At 40.0% G+C, this 21,798-nt stretch overlaps 1 protein-coding gene across 2 annotated transcripts in view; it reads left to right on the forward strand.

The window, feature by feature from the left end:
* fasn (fatty acid synthase) overlaps positions 1-21,512 on the forward strand; it is an 81,685-nt gene extending 60,173 nt beyond the window's left edge. For both annotated transcript variants that reach the window (XM_072242675.1, XM_072242676.1), the window contains exons 33-43: positions 248-449; positions 1,404-1,555; positions 3,868-3,959; positions 4,458-4,609; positions 7,363-7,608; positions 11,127-11,315; positions 12,115-12,339; positions 13,206-13,426; positions 14,257-14,355; positions 16,361-16,612; positions 19,931-21,512. In XM_072242675.1, coding sequence (XP_072098776.1) covers positions 248-449; positions 1,404-1,555; positions 3,868-3,959; positions 4,458-4,609; positions 7,363-7,608; positions 11,127-11,315; positions 12,115-12,339; positions 13,206-13,426; positions 14,257-14,355; positions 16,361-16,612; positions 19,931-20,068 — 1,968 coding nt within the window. In that variant the 3' untranslated portion in view covers positions 20,069-21,512. The remainder of the gene's footprint in view (positions 1-247; positions 450-1,403; positions 1,556-3,867; positions 3,960-4,457; positions 4,610-7,362; positions 7,609-11,126; positions 11,316-12,114; positions 12,340-13,205; positions 13,427-14,256; positions 14,356-16,360; positions 16,613-19,930) is intronic.
* The last annotated feature ends 286 nt before the right edge of the window (positions 21,513-21,798 follow it).

Consider the following 21,798-nt stretch of genomic DNA (forward strand, 5'->3'; position numbering starts at 1 on the left):
TAATTGTTTATTCCACTCCATAGATGCTGCCTGACCTGCTGAGTTCTTCCAGTATTTTTTGTGCTTTGCTTAAGATTTCGAACATCTGCAGAATCTATTGTGTTGTCATCTACTAATTTCCTCCAAGGAAGGAAATGAACTATGCTGACCCATGGAGCCTTTGTAGTTCCAGATGCACAGAAATGTGTTCTTCACTAACCTGCTCTCAGTTCAGACTCAGTAAATCCAATGGTGTCTCTCCAAACAGGTCCGAGAAGAGGAAGGCAAATCCCTGTCTACATACTCTGACCAACTCTCCATCGCTGCAGTTCCTCGTACTGCATGTCCAGCAACAAAGTCCTATATCATCACAGGAGGTCTCGGAGGGTTTGGCTTGGAGTTGGCAAATTGGCTGATTGAGAGGGGTGCTAGGAAACTTGTGCTGACTTCCCGATCTGGAATACGGAATGGTTAGTCACTAAAACTGTTGTTTGTGTGATGTCTGAGGTGTTTGCTTGACTTATAAGGCAGTCATCTCCAAGTAATTAATTATTTTTGTATTTGATTTACTGAGATCGTGGAATAGGCCACGCTGCCCAGAGATCCCCCAATTTAACCCTTGCCTAATCACGGGCAATTTACAATGACCAATTAACCTACCAACCTGTACATCTTTGAACAGTGGCTGGGAAACCAGAGCACCCGGAGGAAACTCACGCTGTCAATGGGTGAATGCACAAATTCCTTACGGGCAGCGACGGGATTGAAGGAGGGTCGCCTGTACTGTAAAGCATATTAACCACTGCACTACTGTACTTCCTTGTTATACTAATTATACATGCAATAATGTAAGAGTTCTGGAAAAAGATGTACTTGAAACTAATGGTGCTTACATTTCTGAAGAAGGAGAGGGATTTTGTATATTAAAGGACTAAAATTTGGTTGTTAAATTTGTTTGTAATCTTTTCCATCTCCAATTTACCCAAAGTAAAATCATACTTTTCAAGTAATTTTTGAAATATCTTCATTCACTTTGAGCTTTTTGTAGAATTACAGCTCTCCTATGTGGCTTCAATGTTCTATTAAGCAGAAATAAATCTATACTGAGCATTGATCTTTTAAACAAATAATTGCCATATTCTGTAATTCCTGGGCACCTTGAGGCAAGCTGTAAGCGCACTAATTTATGTTGTAAATGCACAAGTTTCCTTCTAATTAGCCTCATACGATTTGATGTCAATAATGGGGAAAGTGAATTTGGTACACCATTGTTTACCTGTTAAAGATTTTTAACTTCTCCTAAACCAAGGCCACAAAGTGCTTTGTGGAATTGAATAATTTTAATGCAATTATTATCATTTTTTAAAATACATTTTGCATTTTCGGCATTGCTGTTTCCATTGAAATTTTGTGCTTTGTTCCAGGGTATCAAGCTAAGCGGGTGCGGGAATGGAAGGAAATGGGGGTAGATGTCCTTGTTTCCACCAGTGATGTTTGCTCTTTAGAGGGTACGCAGCATCTCATTGCAGAGGCTTCTGGTTTTGGCCCGGTGGGTGGCATCTTCCACCTTGCTATGGTGAGTTCAGAACTTCAGTGTTGTGTGAATTTTAAAGCCAGTTTAAAATTGGCTGAGATTAAAATTAATTGGATACAACAGGCCTGAATTAGTGCTTGCTTATCACTTCAACAAAAGTGACTCCTGGGCTAAATTTAACCAAGCTGATGTTGTAGTTTGTGAAGGAAGAGAAGTGGGTGCAGTTACTATTACAAGAGAGAAGGTGCTCAAAAAGCTGAAAGACCTAAAGATACATAAATTACCTGGACCAGATGAATTGCACCTTGGGGATCTGAAAGAGGTAGCGTTAGAGATTGTAGTGGCATTGGAAATGATCTTTCAAAAATCATTGGATTCTGGCATAGTGCCAGAGGACTGGAAAATTGCAAATGTCACTCCACTCTTTTAAGAAAGGAGGAAGGCAGCAGAAAGGGAAATTATAGACCAAGTTAGCCTAACCTCAGTGGTTGGGAAGATATTAGTTCATTGTTAAGGATGCGGTGCTGGAATACTTGGTGACACAGGACAAGATGTACAAAGTCAACATGGTTTCCTTCAGGGAAAATCCTGCCTGACAAACCTGTTGGACTTCTTTGAGATTACAAGTAGGATAGATAAAGGGGATGCAGTGGATGTTGTGTATTTGGACTTCCAGAATACCGTTGATAAGGTGCCACACATTAAGCTGCTTACCAAGTTAAGAGCTCATGGTATTCACAAGAAAGTTACTAACATGGTTGGAGCTGATTGGTAGGAGGCAGCGAATGGTTGGCTGCCAGTGACTAGTGGTGTTCCGCAGGGGTCGGTGTTGGGACCACTTCTTTTTATGCTGTATATAAATGATTTAGATGATGGAATAGATGGCTTTGTTGCAGGTAGTGTAGAGGAAACAGGTAGGATGCAGACAAACTTAGATTAGGAGAACGGGCAAGAAAGTGGCAAATGAAATACAATGTTGGAAAACGCATGGTCATGTGCACTTTGGTAGTAGAAATAAATGTGCGGACTATTTTATAAATGGGGAGAAAATCCAAAAATCAGAGATGCAAGGGGACTGAGGAGTCCTTGTGCAGAACACCCTAAAGGTTAGCTTGCAGGTTGAGTCGGCGGTGAAGAAGGCAAATGCCATGTTAAGATCATTTCAAGAGGTCTAGCATACAAGAGCAAGGATGTGATGCTGAGGCTTTATAAGGCACTGTTGAGGCCTCACCTTGAGTATTGTGAACAGTTTTGGGCCCCTCATCTTAGAAAAGATGTACTGGCATTGGAGAGGGTCCAGAGGAGGTTCTCAAGGATGATTCCAGGATGAAAGGGTTATCATACCAGGAACGTTGTTGGCTCTGGGTCTGTACTCACTGGAATTCAGAGATTCCCCCTCATCCTTCTGAAATCTTTTGAATGTTGAAAGACCTAGACAGAGTAGATGTGGAAAGGATGTTTCCCATGGTGGGAGAGTCTAGGACAAGAGGACACTGCCTCAGGATAGAGGGGCGCCCTTTCAAAACAGAGATGCGGAGGAATTTCTTTAGCCAAAGGGCGGTAAATTTGTGGGATTTGTTGGGTGTATTTAAGGCAGAGATTGATAGGTTCTTGATTGAACATGGCATCAAAAGTTACGGGGAGAAGCCCCGGGAAATAGGGTTGAGGAAGAGGGAAAAAAAAGGATCAGCCGTAATTGAATGGCGGAGCAGACTTGATGGGCAAGATGGCCTAATTCTGCTCGTGTCTAAATTGAAAATCTTTGAGAGGCATTAAATTTAATGGAGGTGTTTTGCACCTCCCTTTGCCATGGAAATGAGAAGTACCATAATATGCTGGAAGGAATTGGGTGAAGGTGGTTGCTATTTTCCGATGGCTTTGCCCAACATCCTAGAAATAATTAACCAGTTTTATTGATTTTCTTTCAAGGGAAGGCCCAAATATTATGTCTGCAAATAACCCCTCAGCCTAAAACTGAGTTTAAAAATCTTTAAAATTCAGCTTCTACCCACATTAGGATCTGACATTTTTCATTTCTTAGATATGTTGATGGCGAGGTCAATATTCATTGCCCTTGAGAAGATGATGTGGAGCCACCATACTGAGCTGCTGCCACCCTTCTGATAAAGATGCTTCCTCAGCATGGGTGGGTGGGGAGCTACAGGATTTGGAAATGTGTTGTTCCTTCATTTTGATCCTGTCTGAATCTGGATTGGGGAAAATGTCTCCAAATGACTTCAAATGGGATTGATAATCCAGTGAACAGATTCTTTGTAATATATCATGTTTCACTTAAAACAAAAACATCTTCAATTTTGAAGAAATCTCATTTAAGAGTTTTTTTTACTGTGCAGGTTTTGAAAGATGCCCTATTAGAAAACTTGACTCCTGATCTCTTCAAGATTGTTAATCGGCCAAAATACGATGGCACTATTCACCTGGACAGGCAAGTAAATGTTGGAAATCTTTTGAGAGGGGAGGGACGGGACAGAAAATCAAATTATAGTGGACGTTTCATTTGAGCAATCTGTTCATCTATATTATTGAAAATCAATTTGCATGTTCTTCTGAATACATGATTGGCCTTTCAATTGTGATGCCTTTCACAGTATGTAACATGATTCATTTGCTTTGTCAAGGTAATGTGAGCCATATCATTGCCAAATCATTTCAAAAATGTATGCTTACAGTAGCATTGACTCTCACCAACAACCTTTATGTAGGGATACTATTTGATCCATACAGTGGACTCGGTAATAGCTACATTGTACTTGTTTTACTTTAAATGTTATTAAACTCCTATTCATGTTTAATGCAGCCAATTAAAACTGGCTGGAATAGGCTACTTAACTCATTGACTTGGATCAAGTTCAAGTTTGTTTTCATCTGACAGTACATATATACAACCAAATGAAACAACTTGGCTGCATTTAATCTCTTTTAGGGTCAGTAGGGAGAAATGCTCAGCCCTCGATTATTTTGTTGTCTTCTCCTCCGTGAGCTGTGCCTATGGAGTTGCTGGCCAGAGCAACTATGGTTTTGCAAATTCTGCCATGGAACGTATTTGTGAGCAGAGATGCCGTGACGGATTGGCAGGTATGTGGTAGTCGTTGGAAGGAAATCACCAACATTTTTTTTCTTGTGTAAAGAACTCCCAAAGTGAGTTGGTTTTTAAATGAATGCACTTCTAATGCATTAAATATATATGTGTGTAATATGTTGCTGAAATAAACAGTTTAATGGCATTGGCTGGCTGTAATTATGTGCAATGGTTGAGGGGAGAAACCAGAGGATTTGCAGTACCCCACTACTTGAGCAGCAGCCGGTCTTCAACCTGCCAATGGGTTTGATAAATATATATTCACCTCGCTCTCTCTCTAAAGGTTATGCTAGCTTCTTTGTTCTCATTGGCCTCCTATGTAATGGAATTTTACCTGGAAAACGTATTGCAGTGTCCAACCTGCTGTCCCTGCAAGTAAGTGTTGGCAGAAATCTTAGTTTGTCGTCTTCTGAAAATGGAAGCATTTTTGAGAGATTTGTTTTCACATTGCAAAATAATCTTTCCAGATTTGAAACAGAACAATTACGCTGACTTTGATTTGTTACAGCTAGTAAATTTGAGACGCTTTATGGATGTTAAAATTTGATATTTTCTCTTGGCCCATTTTTTTCCTATACTTCATGCTCTGTACCCAGTTTCACATGATGCTACTTCTCAAAGTAGTTGAGATGGGCAAGGGATACCCAAACTTTAATTTGAGGTCAAATTCTCAAGTTGCTCTACTGGGCACAAATGTCATGTGACAAATACGTCCTCCTTCTCCAAATACATGGGATTGTGAAAGTTGCGGAAGAACCACATTAGGGAGGGAATTGTGCAGCTTTGGGGGAGGTGATGGAGTGTGAAGGAGAAATTATATCAGGAACGTGTTGTTTGTGGAACAGACATGAGAGATTCTGCAGGTGCTGGAATTCCAGAGTAACATGCACACAATGCTGGTGGAGCTCAGCAGCTCAGGCAGCACCTATGGAAAGGAATAAGATTCAATGTTTTGGACCGAGACCCTTCATCAGATCCTGATGCAAATTTCAACCCTCCAGTTAAGATTTACTCCAGTGCTCTCATGGACAAGGCTAACAGAATGTTGATCATTGTGAAATGATGGGTGAACACCGTTTGAGGCTGTGCACATCCAGGTACTTGTAGGGTGGTAGCACAAACAGAAGTGCTAGCAATAACTTTGGCTGAACATCTTCTGAAAATGGCCCTAAAGCCCAGAAGATGTGGACACTTCTGCAGGAAAGAAACCCCTTATTTCATCCAGATTCCTGGCCACTATGTTTCTCACCTGGAGCTTGTAAGGAATATTTTATCATTCCGTTTTGAGAATTTAAAATCTACCTAAATGAGTGTTCTGCCAGGACAACTGGTCCAGCAAATTCTGAGCGTTACATTTTCCCTTTGGTGAATGACTCTGTGCAGTCTCCCTTCCAATGTTCGGTTCTCAAGGAGAGGAGAAGATGGTGGCGTGACGCTGTACGCAGTGGCCACTCTGATGAATGATATCTGTAATCTGTCAAGTAGGATGCCGTACACAATCCTGATTTGATGGAGACAGACGTGAGAAAACAGAGGAACATCTGGAGAAACTTCTGAAATGCCTTTTTCGCTGCAGCTGCTACTGTGTAATCCAGGATCTCCGGAGGAGAAGGCCCCGAGTCCTCGGCTTTGCTTGTTGCTCGGCAGCCGGGGAGGGGTCAAAGCGCTCGGCAGAGATGGTGCTCGGTGTTGGAGGGCTGGTTGGAGGCTCAAAGTTTTTGGACGGACTCGGCGTCGGCTGTGGTCGGGTACTTCCAATGCATTGGCAGTTGTCGGCACCTTGAGATTTATGGCAGGGAGAATTTCTTCCTTTTGCCGCCTGCTATCGGGACTATCGGGAGTCGATCGGACTTTGAGACTTTTTACCGTGCCCATGGTCTGCTCTTTATCAAATTATGGTATTGCTTTGCACTGCTGTAACTATATGTTATAATTATGTGGTCTTGTCAGTGTTAGTCTTTGGTTCGTCCTTTTTTTTTGTGATATCATTCTGGAGGAACATTGTATCATTTCTTAATATATGCATTTCTAAATGACAATTAAGGAGGACTGAGTGTCCTCATAATCTAATCCCCTACCACCTCCCTCACACACCCATAAAAAAATCTTGATTTTTTTTAAAAAAACTTTTGATAATGACTGTTATTAATGTTCTGGAGAACAGCCTATTTATCAATCATTGTCTTCCAGTTGCCAGAACTGGGCTATCAGCCAATTTAATGTTAAACTTTTATTATTGTGAAGTAATGTGAATCTAATATGCAGGCTAGTTTACCTCTGCACATCTATTGGTGTCAATTCTGCTTACGGTGCATTGTGCGGTGAGTGGTTTTGTGAGGGTAGGAAAAAATGGGACAGAGTATTCAAATAATCAATAATTGTACTTGGCATCTCACAAAATATCTTCTCATTCAAATTCTGTCCTTTGTATAACAACCTACCTTTGACATCATATTTGCTTTCCATCTTGTTGCAATTTGGCACCACTCCCAAAAGCAATTATTCCAATAACATAACTGCAAAATATATATATTAATGTTTTCCTTAATAATACTTGAATAATGGAGGTCAGGAATAAAGGGATATGTAATATGTCCAAGTGAAACTTGAGCATTCAACTGGAAACATTTAAATGAGAAATAGTTTCAATGCAGTAATTAAGGAGTATAAAAGTATGGCAAGCTACCTGATGATACTTAAGTATATTTCAGTAATTTACAATGAGTACTTTTTGAATTTTTTTTATTAGGTCTAGCCATACAGTGGGGTGCCATTGGAGATGTGGGTGTCATCTTGGAAACTATGGGTGATAACGACACAGTAATTGGTGGAACTTTGCCTCAGAAGATCAGCTCCTGTTTAGATGTTCTGGACCAGTTCCTGAATCAGTCTCATCCAGTTATGTGCAGCTTTGTCCTCGCTCAGAAGGCAGTGGTTATGAAGACTGATGGCAGTGGCCAAAGGGACCTCATTGAGGCTGTTGCCCATATACTCGGTAAGCTTTGCTGATTCACGTTGTGTCCAGTATGATTTTCAACTATGTATTTCTGATCAAAAATATGGATTTTACAATTTATATAATGGTAATGCTGCTGCCTCTGGTCTGATTATTGTGTCATTAATGCAACTAAATGTAAAAATAGGTATTCATACCTAGTGAATGTAGGTATGTACTTTGCAAGACAATCTATCTGTTTAAGACATAAGATTTTCCCTTGAGGAAGCCACGCTGACTAGGGCCTATTTTATCATGTGCTTCCAAGTACCCCAAAACACATCCTTAACAATCCAACATCTTTCCAACCACTCAGATCAGACTAACTGGCCTATAATTTTGTTTCTTCTGCCTCTCCCTTCTTGAAGAGTGGAGTGACATTTGCAATTTTCCAGTGTTCTAGAACCATTCCAGATTCTAGTGTGTGGTGTTGTTTTTTCTTTTTTTTTTTTTTTGAAAGATCATTACTAATGTCTCCACAATCTCTTCAGCCGCCTCTTTCAGAAACCTAGGGTGTACTTCATCTGGTCCAGGTGACTTAACTATATAAAGAATTTCCAGTTTCCCAAGAACCTTCTCCCTAGTAATGGTAACTTCATACACTTTATGACCCCCGATGCCTGGAAATTCCACCGTAATGGTAGTGTCGTTCACAGTAAAGACTGATGCAAAATACTTCAGTTCATCTGCCATTTCCTTGTCCCACCATTACCACTGTCCAGCATAGTTTTCCAGGAGTCTGATATCCACTCTCGCCTCGCTTTTACACTTCGTATCTGAAGAAACTTTAGGTATCCTCTTTAATATTATTGGCTAGCTTACTTTTTATTCCATCTTTATCTTAATGACTTTTTTAGTTGCCTTCTGTTGGCTTTTAAAAGCTTCCTAAACCTTTAACTTCTCACTAATATTTGCTCTATTATATGCCTTCTCTTTGGCTTTTATGTTGGCTTTGACTTCCTTTGTCAGCCATGGTTGTTTCATCTTGCCTTTTGAATACTTCTTCCTCTCTGGGATGTATGTATCATTTGCCTTCCGAAGTGCTTCCCGAAATTCCAGCCATTGCTAATCTGCCATCATCCCTGCCAGTGTTCTTTTCCAATCAGTCCTGGCTAACTCCTCTCTCATGCCTCTAATTTCCTTTACTCCATTGTAATGCTGATATATCTGACTTTAACTGCTTGTTCTCAAATTTCAGGGTGAATTTGATCATATTATGATCACTTGTCCCTAAATGTTATTTTACCTTAAAGCTCTCCAATTAATTCTGGTTCATTGCACAATACCCAATCCAGAATAACTGATCATCTAGTGGGCATTGTAAGCATTTTAGAAATGCCCCGTCTTGGAATGCAGCATCAACCCGATTTTTCCAAATCTACCTGCATATTGAAATCCCCCATGACTATTGTAACATTGCTATTTTGGCATGCATTTTCAATCTCCCATTGTAATTTTTAGGCCATGTCCTTACTACTGTTTGGGGGCCTGTATATAACTCTTTTTACCCTTGCAGTTCCGTAGCTCTATCCACATGCTTCACACCTTCTGTCCTATGTCACCTCTTCCTAATGATTTGATTTCATTTTTGTTTTTACCAACAGAGCAATGCCACCCCCTCTGTCTTCTTGCCTGTCCTTTCAGTACAATGTGTATCCTTGGACGTTAATCTCCCAGCTATAATCTCCTTCCAGCCAATATTCTGACTTTCTCTCCTCCTTTCCAGCCTGATGAATGGTTTTGACCCGAAACATCAACTGTCCATTTCTCTCCCGAGATTGACCTGTTAAGTTTCTCCAGCATTTTGTGTGTTGCTCAAAATTTCTAGCATCTGCAATATCTCTTGTTTCAATATTACATCCTGTAATAAAATGACTTATTAATATAGCTGTACCCATGGTTTGATTTAAGCTACTATTGCACACTATTATGAATGTACCTTTTGATCTATCTGCTAAGAGGCTCTGATCACTTTCTTTCTCCATTCCCTTTAAAATTTCTCCCTGGCTACACTTGTAACACTACTCGTGCTCAAGTTAAATGCAGTTTAACTCAGTTGACAGTTATTAGCCTTGCAATACATTGAGATCCACATTAATAAATCAAAGTTCATATAAATTTTCATAAAATAACAGATTATTCCTCATTATTTTTCAAAAATTCTAAATTAAAGTATGCTTGTCAACTCTATATTTTATTATAGTCATTTTACAACAAAAGTGTCTGTAAATCGTGACAATTCCACAACATACCATAAAGATTGGTTGGGTACAATTCAGCTGGAAGCGCTTTTGACAGACATTTGCCTCCAGTTTCTCCCCATCAGACTTCTGCCATTCGCTCATTATAGGTGTGTTGAGGGTATAATTCAGTGGTGACCTGAGCACCAAATCAGAAGTAGCAGGTTAACTGACTGTTAAATACTTGAATTGACACTTTATTGACCTTGGATAGCTACACCTTTCAGCTGATCCAATTCTGCAAGCTATGTGCCACATTGAATTTTAACCCACCCACACTTACTTCCTGTTGACTCTGTAATGGGATATGATTTAGAATGCATCATGGTTTCCAATGTATGTGTTTTTACTGCAAGCGTTGGCAGATCATTAAGCTCTCGGAGTGTGTGGTGATCAAGTCCTTTCATTACTTTACAAATAAACATGCATTTTAGATATTATCTTTGAATCATAATATGAAGAGTTACTCCTGGTTGTTATGCCTTAATTGAATTCTGCAAGTCATGTGTCATGTTGAATTCTAACCCATTTGCATTTCCTGTTGACTCTGGGTTAGGACGTGGTTTACAATGCACCAGTCATCGTCTCAATGCTTTTTAACAGTGTTGTTGGAATCAGCCCATCTTGCGATTGTTTGAGAAACCACTTGTTTCAGATACTTAAGTACATCAGAAGAATCTTACAGCATTGTGTAATTAAAAAATGTTTACAAACACTTATAAGCAGGCATTTCCAACAACAATGAAGGTACATAACTGACAGCCACATAGAAGTTTGAAGTTTGACATGCTTTCTCATACACAATAATTAGCTCATTGGGAATTTGCTAATTATTAAAGGCATCCATTAGTCTTGCGAGACCATGGATCTGCGCCTGGAAAGTCTTCCTCTCCAGGGCGCAGGCCTGGGCAAGGTTGTATGGGAGACCAGCTGTTGCCCATGCTGCAAGTCTCCCCTCTCCACGACACCAATGTTGTCCAAGGGAAGGGCATTAGAACCCATACAGCTTGGCACCAGTGTCGTCGCAGAGCAATGTGTGATTAAGTGCCTTGCTCAAGGACACAACACGTTGCCTTGGCTGGGGCTCGAACTCACGACCTTCAGGTCGCTAGTCCAATGCCTTAACCACTTGGCCACGTGCCCACACATGGGAGTTTGCTATTCACACATATTTAACCATAATTGAATTTAATACAACCAGTGACTTTGCAGTGACCATGTGATAAGTCGCTGACCTTCAGCTGTTGAGCTAAAATTCTGCTCTTTCACTCCTCTAAGGTGCACGTGATGTTAACGGCTTGAACCCAGATGCAACTCTTGCTGACCTAGGCCTTGACTCTCTGATGGCAGTAGAAGTACGACAAACTCTTGAACGGGACTATGAAATAGTTGTGACGATGAGAGAAATCCGACAGCTCACCATCAATAAACTGCGTGAACTAATGGATAAATCTAGCAGTACTGGAGGTAGGAATATGAATTTTTTTTGCTGTTCCAACAAAATGGCATACCAAGGTGTATTTGTTGTTTACACATGAAGTGCAGGAGTTCCCAGAATTTGCTATTTGAACAGGTCTGCAGATATAGGAAGATGTGGTAGCACACTTGACCAGAACCAGTCTGTCCCAGAGCCTATGCTGGAAGTTTAATCTCTATCTCATCCCCTTTTACCAGACTTTTCTCCAAAACTTTTGCTTTGAAGATACTTTGATCTCACTCTTCAAAGAGTCAGTTGAGCTCGAATCCACACCATTTGTTGAGGAAGAGTGTTCCACATTTCTGTTATGCCTTGTATAAGAAGAATAATTTAACACTTCAATGGGCTGAAAGCAAAAATAAATCTTTTCCATCTTGTGTACCCATTTCTTATTTTCCCATATGGCAAGCTTGGAATGATCTTGGAATGTGGAGGAAATGTTCTCCCAATGACTCTTCCCTTTTAAAGCATAATGATGGTGAATTATAGACAGATTAACGTGGGATGCTTTCTTCCTCAAACGTCGCATGAATAAGTACATGTTAATGCTTTTGAAGTAACACCTTTTGAACTGCTAAGGGCCTGTGTGGCAAGTGCTCTTGTATCTGCTTACAGCAAAATCCAGCTGCGTTCTCCCAAGCGTCACCTGAGCTACTTACTGATATTAGTCCTGTTGAAGTTTCTGCAGATGTTAATTTATATCAATATATATTGTGATGTTGCATGTTTCAAGTACAAATTTAAAGCACATAACCTTGCTTTAGATAATTAATATGTTCTTTGATACAGAATCAAAACCTGCTCCCCTGACGCCAATAGACTCGCAGCTGAAAGAGTTGGACCTCAATGTTCTACTCGTCAATCCTGAAGGTTCAACCATCACCCAGCTGAATAACGTGGAGAGTAATGAGCGCCCCCTCTTTTTTGTTCACCCAATTGAGGGGTCAGTTGAAGCCTTCAAGACCCTTGCATCCAAAGTCAGCATTCCCTGCTATGGTCTTCAGTGTACACAAGGTAAATTCATGAATGTGTTTTTCTAAAAATGCTTCCATCACTATGGAAATTTTGGGAGAATATTCCTCGGGGTGGGGGGGGAATAAATAAATATTCAGATTCTAGCTAGAAGTTATGCAACATTCGCTATAGAAAATATATTATTTGCTATTCATTAAACATCACAGTATTCTAATTTTTAACAAGATTTTATCAAAGTATTAGTACTGTACCTGAAAACAGCATTAAGGTGATTTAGTAAGCACAGATGCAGATGTTCTACTTTGCCAAAAATTCTGTAGTCTTGGAGAGCTCCAAGCTTCAAAGCAGCGTGTCTGCAATCAGGACTGAAATTCTGGACTGTATTTATCTACCAGCAACGGTAGTACAAATAGTCTTGGTTTTTGTTATACTGTATATTTAAAAAACAAAGTTCAGTCGGACGCTTTTGTCATTCGAGTGACACCTGCGTTCCCCATAGCAGTACTACAAAGAAACTACTGTTCCACTTCACTGCTGTGGTCTTTTTATATTAAAAAAAAATCTTTTTTTAAAAAAAATTAAATATTCCTGTCAAATTTCTCAATCCTGCCTCTCCCTCCCCATTCCACAGTGAGGGGCAGAGGATTGTTTTAGAGAACTGGATATTCTGCTCTCAATATGTATAAAACAGCTTTATTTATTGGTAGTATTTATCCATAGTATTGATGTTGGTTTATTATTGTCACATGTACCAAGCTTCAGGGAAAAGCTTTTATTTGCATGCCATAATGGCAGATCATGTTAAGGATAATTGATTCTATTTTATGTAGTAAAAAGAAAAAAAACAAAACCTGAAATGCAGGATATAACAGGATTAATTCAAGTTTTTCTGTTTTCCGATGCAGCCGCTCCCCTGGATAGTATTCCCAACCTGGCTTCCTATTACCTAAGCTGCATTAAACAGGTTCAGCCGGAGGGACCCTACAGAATTGCAGGCTATTCCTTCGGTGCCTGTGTGGCATTTGAAATCTGCACACAGTTGCAAGCGCAGGCCAGCATGCCACGACCAGTTGACTGCCTTATTTTACTTGATGGTTCCCACTCCTATGTGGCAGCATACACTCAGGTATCAAACTATCTTTAATATCTTGCAAATTACCTGAACTCAACAGACCTGTATTTTTTCTCCTCTTATTCACACCTCACTCCCAAACCTTGATTAACCCACCTCCAGAAATTGTTCCATTTAAGGTCCTGTTGAAGAAAAAATACGTGAAGTGTCTTCCCTTGCCTGAATAACCTGTCCTAAATTTCCATCTTGCACAATACCTCCTACTTTGGTGTAGATCTGTTCTTTGCTCCGTTTATCTGCTCTGCATCCTCCCAGATCACAAGGGAACTCCGCGAAAATACTAATTTAACCCTCTCAGTGAAGATTCCTCAAAGTGGTGGTGACCTTTGCTCGCTTCTCATGAGATCATCCTTTTTCAAACTTAGAATTATAGAACCTGATACTGACTTCACTCAGTGAGTAGAAGAAGCTTCATGGGCGAAATCAAAAAAATGTTTCCATAATTGGAAACTGGTAATATTACTTCAAAGTTCAAAGTAAATTTATTATCAAAGTACATGCATGTCTCCATTTATGACCCTGAGATTCATTTTCTTACAGGCATTCACAGTAGAACAAAGAAGTACAAATATTTTTTTAAAAAACTACTTGCGAAGACTGACAAATAACTAATATGCAAAACAAGAGAATCTGTACAAATACAAAATATAAATAATACAGAAAGCATACTTGACCCTTTTTCTTTCTCTAACCTTCCCCCCCCCCCACCCCCCAACATACACACACATGCAATTTTACAAAGAAATATCAACTCCTAGACCTTTTTTTAATCCTGGTGGTTTCCTAAGATCGGCACTAACAGTCCTGTTTCCATATACTTTCAGAGTTACAAAGCAAAACTGACTACCGGCAATGACGCTGAAGCAGAAACCAAAGCCATGTGTGCGTTCGTTGGGCAGTTCACAAATGCAGAACACAACAAGGTAAGCTCTGAAAAATGAATCGGTCAGCACAAATGCAGGTGTGAGAGAGAAGTCACTCTTACAAAATGCCGCAGGAACTCAGCAGGACCTCTGGAGAGGAAAAGGCCGTGGGCATTTTGGGCCGAGAACCTTTCACTGGGACTGGAAAGAAAAATGGCAAAGGCCACAATAAAGGGGGGGGTGAGGAGGAGCAGCTGTTTAGGTGGGGGGGGGGAATGATGTGAGAAACTGGCAGGTAATAGGTGGAAGAGGCAAAGGGCTGAAGAAGAAAGAATCTGAAAAGAGAACAGTAGACTGCGGGGGGTGGGGGGAAGGTGGGGAACCAGAGAGAAGAAGGTGTGGTGAATGGGCAGGTCATGAGAGCAGAGGAGGGTGAAAGGGGTCTTAGTAATAAGGGAAATCAAAGGGGGTGCTCAGGGGGAGCGGTTACTGGAAAGTAGAATGATTGATGTGGATGCCGTTAGTTTGGATGCCACCAAGACAAACATGAGGTGTTGTTCCTCCAGTCTGTGTCTGGCCTCAATGTGGCAGTAGAGGAGGCCACGGACAGACTTGTCAGTAGGGGAATGGGAACTGAAATTAGAATGACTGGCCATCGGGAGATCCTGGCTGTTACAGTGGACAAAGTGATGTGTTCGAAGAAGCAATCGCCCAATCTGCATTGGGGCTCACCAGTGTAGGGGAGGCCACACTGGAAGCACCAGATACAGCGAGCACCCCTGATGGATTCACGTGAAGTGTTGGGCCTCATCATTGTCACAACAATTCCAACGTGAACACCAGTTAATTACATGTCATAAACATCACTGGTATCTCTAAACAAGTGATGTTGAGGAGATAAGTTAGTCTTCCCCATTATCCTGTGGGTCTTCATTAAATTCCACTCCGAGCAATGGAGCAGAAATAATTGTAATCTAATGATTGAGCTTGGTGCCTAGTTTTAACATAGCTAACTTGTAATTACCGTGGATCCAATGTACAGTAATGACATCTACGTTTCAACTGCAATAAATATTGCCATGATATTCAGAATATTTAGATAAGTTTCGGGATGGGGTGCTCTTCCTGCCTTTCTGCTTAGAATTTAGAATCTGGAATCAGATTTATTATCACATGATGTGAAATTTGTTGCTTTGTGACAGCAATGTAGTGGAAAACCAAAAATGAATAAACAGTGCAGCATAAAGGAATGATGAGTGAGTATTTATGGACTGTTCAGAAAGCTGATGGCGGAGGAGAAGAAGCTTGAGCTTAGGTCCTCAGGTTCTTGTACCACGTCCTTGATGGTAGCAATAAGAAGTGGGCAGGTCCCGGATGGTGCAGGTCCTCAATAATGGATGCTGCCCCCTTGGGGCACCTCCTCCTGAAGAAGTCTTTGATAGAAATGGAGAGTGTGGAAGCCTTAGGGAAAAAGGAATCCATCAGCCTTGCAGATTACATGTTGTTCATGGTAACAGGAGCACTGAAAGACTCAAATTATTGAGGAGTTTGGGTTAGAGATTATTGGAAAAACAATAAATTGTACATTACCTCCAAATCTAATTATCTTAACAATGCCACATTTCTGCAACTCTCCATGAAACAATGTAAAACTTTCCCTCATTCTTATTGTGTTGTTTTATTTTAAACAAGGTAGTATGTTAAAGTGATTTTTTTTTTTTTTTAGTTGGGCTTATTTTCCAAATAAAGCAGAACAGTTATGAACCTATTAATTTTTCTGCGTTTCTTTGAAACTGAAGCTCTAGTTCTATCCTAAGGCAGATTTGAGAATGGCTTGCATCTTTTCTATCTTTGTGGTTCTAAAATGGCCAAGGAAACCAATATGGGACCCACTACCTCTGCCAAAGGCTGGCCAAAATCTGACTGCATAGGTGGGCACCTTTTTTGGCAGGTGGTCTTTGGCAAGTCCCGAGATCCTCCTTGAACTAGTGAGTTGGTGATGTATGAGAATTTGTGACCAATGTGGTTGGTGAAAGATTAACCACTAACATCTTGCTTTCTACAGCTCTTTGAGAAGTTACTGCCTCTGGAGAACTTGCAAGCAAGAGTCAATGCAGTTGTTGATATGATCATCACAAACCATAAAGGCATTAACCGTAACACGCTCAGCTTTGCAGCTACTGCCTTCTATTACAAACTTAAAGCAGCGGATGAGTATGTCCCAGCATCTAAATTTGGTGGAAATATCACACTGCTGCGAGCAAAGACAACTCATGAACTTCAGGAAGGTCTTGGTGGAGATTACCAACTTTCAGAGGTGAGCTGTTGATAACTTTTAGATGGTTCTCTCTTTTTCTTGCTTGTGCTCTGTTTCCCTTGTTCACATGCTTGCTCCCTTGCACTGTCTCCTATAGTTACTTCCATTTGATAATAGAAATGGATGCAATTGGAAACACAGTAGAGTTTGTTTAGTTTTTCTTGCTAAAGGCATTGAAAACATAGCTTTGTGTCCTAACAATCTGCCACTTTGACAATACTTCCAGATATCTACCCAAACATCACCTTTTATGATTCATTATTACTGTTTGGAAAAAGTGCTGTGAAGTACTTTTGGATGTTTTGCTATGTTAAAGGGGGGCATATAAATATGTTGTATTTTCCCTCATGCCTTATCTGCCATGGCCTTTTCCCCTATGAAACCACCTGCTTTCCTTGGCTGCATAAGTCTAGGGAAGACGCACTCTGGTTCCGTCAAACCCGTGAGATTGAGATGGCTCTCCCACCCCAAGCCCTGGTTTGTATGGATGCTATGTAATTTGTTACCCTGTTACAACTCAGTGCCAAGAAATAACAGACAGCACACTGCATATGATTAAAGGAATTGTATTTATGAATCTTAACTAAAGGGTTAGTAAAGAAAAAGTGCAAAGGGCCCATTATAATCTAACAGCCAAAATTGCATAAGCTGGAGCTCATCTTGAACTTGTCTGTCACTCCCGCGCTGGGCCCACAGTCTGCATGAAAGCATACAGCACCTTCTGAACATCGCTTGCAATCCATCTCGAACAAACGGGTCTCCCACTGGGTCGTATCCTACAACCGGTTTGCCCCAGCATCTTCTTTCTTCATCTCCCGCCGAACAAAAAGGCCCAGCTCACACCGGTGTCAGGCACACAACTCAAAACCGCACTCCCCTCATTGGGCAGATCACATTCCAAAGCATCCATAATCTGTAACTGTAACCCAAACACTGCTTCCGCAAAAAGACCATTGTGTTAGCAGTGAAGCCTTTCCCAGGGTGTTACACAGGTATGCATGGTATACAGTCTGGTGGCTCTGGGCTGAAAAGGAGCTCAAATCTATTAAAAACAATGGTTAAACAAAATGTTCTTCCTTCCCCTGCCCCCCCCCCACCCTTTTTAATCTGGTGACTTGAATTGAGGGGAAAGATACCTGAAAGAGCTTGCTGTACTTTGGCATTTGCTTCTTAAGGAGTGTGCTCTTCAAATGTCATTGGTCTTTCAAAGTCTAAATTTAGATGTCAATTCTCATACATCCAAACGACAAAGTTGAAGAGTAGCAGCATAGCAAATTTGCTTGGAATTAGGGAAGGCCCCATAGAACTTGGGGGTGGGAGAAAGAAAACGCACGTGCACACGTGCACACACCCACCATTGGAGGGAGACACATCAAAAGACCAATAGACAAGTAGTCAAACATCTGTCAGCAGCAAAATGCTGGCATCTATAGTTTTTGAGTTAATATAAGACCAAATGGTATTATGAAAGAGTTTCTTGGCAGATATCATAGACAGGATAATTAAAGGGGAACCAGAAAATGTGCATAGCTAGCATATTTTCTGCTGGTTAGCCACAGTTGAGATAAATGTATCATTTTTGTATTGACAATCAGTAATATGGGATGTTTGCATGTGTGCTGATGTTGCACTTAAAGTGGATTCTGGTTAATTGGGCTACAGTTAATCGGGGCAGCTGCTTATTTTGGACAACTTTTTTCTTTAAAAAAAACAAAAACTAACCATTTATTTGGGACTCTGTACCACTTATTTTGGGACAGGACTGGCCGAACAGTAACTGGCATCAGTTGCATGCACTTTTGTGGCTGTCAGATACTACACTGTGCTTAGAGTGAACATCTTTTAAATAACATCATTTGCATGTGTTTGTGTTCAAAAAGCAGTTACTTTTGCCACTGATAGCTGGCAAGAAAAAAAGTAGTAAGGCGATACAGAACTGTTTTGCTCATTACGGCTTCAAGCATTCAGGCTTGGAGATGCCAGAAATGGCCAGGAATGAAAATGAAACAATTTCACTACTTCAACAAATTAGATGGTATCAACAATCATCTTGAATGTTACAATGGTAATGAAAGTTTGGAAGATACAATCGTTGAAGGAAATTCATTGCCTGCACTAGGTGTCTGCACTGATTCTGTTAATTTACAGTCGATGTAAAGAACACAGCAATGTACACTGGATGAATTCCTCTATCCATAATTGGGAATCAGTACATAATTTTATAATACTAGAATAATATTGGTAATGTTCTAATTCTGTATTTCATTTAAATATATGATTTGTTACTGAGTTTTTTTTTAACCTTTTTAACTATTTTCATGGTACTTGAGTTTATTAGGGAAGTCGCTTAATTGGGCCAGAATGTACTCGTCCTGATATGTCCCAATTAAAACAATCTACTGTATTTATAAAGTGTTATAAAACTTTGAAGAGGCTAAGTGCTCTTTCTCAGATTTACTGATGATTTCAAAAAAAAAGGTGGGATCTTAAGTTATCAAGTCTCTCTACAAGTGGGATTTCTCTACCCACATCCCAGAGGGTGATTTATTACAGTTTGTATAGAAGAATGGAAATGATGTAAAATGTACTTTACATACGTTACTTCCCAGTATATGCTGAAATAGATAGTGATCCAGGATCTGTTGCTGGCAGAGCAGTTGGGATAATCAGAAGATGAGCCCCTCAATTGCATCATTAACTCTGTGGACAGGGAAGTTAATTGACCATGTGTTACAAAATGAGTAATGTAAATGTTTTAGCTATAGATGTCACAGTTTCTAAAAGCACCTTAATCAGTTCCCAGTACTTGGATAGTATAGAAATTTCCATCAGCCCAGTCCATTCCCTTATCCTCACCATCGCAACAGGAACAATGGTTAGATTAGATTATGAGGACACGCACTCCTCTTCTATTGTCATTTAGTAGTACATGCATGAAGGAATGATACAATTTGTTCCTCCAGAATGATATCACAGAAACACAAGACAAACCAAGACTAAAAAAAAAACTGACAAAACCCACATAATTGTAACATATATTAACAACAGTGCAAAGCAATACCGTAACTTGATGAAGAACAGACCATGGGCACAGTAAAAAAAGAAGTCTCAAAGTCTCGAAAGTCCCATCATCTCACGATAGGAAAGGTTTTAAAAGATGTGGACTAAATCAAGGTAAATGGGCGTAGCTCAGGGAGATGCCTTGGTTAACATGGACAATTTGGGCTACAGGGCCTGTTTATGTGCTGCATAACTGACATTTGCACTCCCATATTTCTGCAGTGAAGGAGATTAATTTTGTTCCACTTCCACTTCCAGGTTTGTGATGGCATGGTCTTAATTCATGTCATTGAAGGAGATCACTGGACTTTCCTGAAGGGGGCGTCAGTGGATTCTGTCGTCAGCATCATCCATAACACATTGGCTGAGCCACGAGTTGCCGCTCGGGAGGGTTGAAGAAAATATCAAAGTACTGTTAATTTGACTGTGGTTTCTACCGCGTGGAATAGATTGTACAGCTATTAAGTCTCTTCACAAAATGAATTTGTTGCAAAAGCTGTAATTTTATGTGGCTTAGTTGAAATTCAGAGCAGTAAATATAGTGCTTAATAGAGCAAAAAAAAAACTGATACGTGGCTGGACCAATACGGGCAAACAAGGAAAAACTGACTGACCTATTTCTGAGATGTTCATTGTCTATGAGGAAATAGAAACCAATGATGCTTCAGTTTTTTAATTTGTCCATTGGAATAGCTTGTAAAAGAATGATGTAATGTGGAAACTATCAAAAGCATGACCCATTCCTCTGTATTTTTATGGAAGTAATGTTTACAGTATGGGAGAAAAGTTATAAAATATTTGTGTTTTTGTGTGTGGAATGAAATAAAGACGGTCTTTTTCCTCCCCCAGTAGTGAAGATTGGCATTACAGTAAGTATGACCAGATTGATCTGGAATAATCAGTTGTTATGTGCCTGGTTTCAAGGCAGAAGAAAATGATTTTAGGATTTGGCAATCTCTCATCAGTTCATTTGGTTTGTCTGGATTGGGAAAGTTGCTCTTTGGAAAAACCATAAGAGTGAGGCTTTTTGTGGGAAATGGGAAGTTGCCATTGATGTCCCATTACGACAAATATTGGTAGCTGCAGAAATTTTACTTTTCTCTGACTAGTGGAACATAGGCCAAGTGAAATTTGAAAGACTTGAAATTGCATACCATGTAAGGCAGCCAAAACAGGGTTTCATTAAACAACCATTGATGCCCTGTCACTCATGTAAAGCAAAAACCATAGCTATTTTTCACAGAGAAAGCGGAAAACATTTCATTTTCATACAGTTACTCCCAAGATCCTTCTCCAACTCACTAGACATTAGTTCCCCTACCCCCCCCCCATTAATTATTTACTAACTTCTCCAGTTTAGTAGCTGATATTTCTGAAGCACCTTCGGGCTAAGGCACTGATTCTGCAGAAAAACCTCTGCAAAATAAACGCACAAAGGGCCACAAAGCTTTGAGCATTTCATGTGGATGGTGAACGAACCCATTACTATTTAATAAACTGGAATATTCTGGTGAAGCATTAGGTGCATGTATTGCAAGTGCCACATTTTTCTCCCAGTAGAACCTGTAGCTGAGATATTTCCAAAGAGGTCAAATTTACAGAGGGACTCTGTAAGGATCATGCTTTGAGTTAATGTGACAGTTATCTTGACATGGAAAAAAGAACATTCCGTGTATTTGTGAACATCAGCCAGTTCTGCTGTTCGAACAGTTGTTAGCAAATGTCATTAAATTTCTTTTCATGTATTTTGTGGCTTATTTTTTTTTCCTTTGTTTTGTAAGACAGCTACCTTGGGCCATATTCATGTATGTTATGTTTTAATAAAAATCAACACCTGAAACTTGTTTAAAATTCTTTTTCTAAAGCAGAACTAGTTGCATTTTAAGAGTAATTTTAGCTGGTTAGAGGTCTGAAAGGATTGGCTGATGTCAGTCAATTTTTGGTTATACACTAATAGCCATTAAACTATTTCCTCATGAGAATGTAATTGATTCCTACCTCCTGTTATATCCCAGGTTTCTAGACTGATCGTACAAGGAACACTTTAATATGTATTTGAGGTGAGGCAATGCAGTTTGTATTATCAACATCCAATAAAACATCAATTCACAACGATTTAAGTGGTA

The sequence above is a fragment of the Mobula birostris genome, chromosome 24, assembly GCF_030028105.1.
Source record: "Mobula birostris isolate sMobBir1 chromosome 24, sMobBir1.hap1, whole genome shotgun sequence".
Taxonomy (NCBI): domain Eukaryota; kingdom Metazoa; phylum Chordata; class Chondrichthyes; order Myliobatiformes; family Myliobatidae; genus Mobula; species Mobula birostris.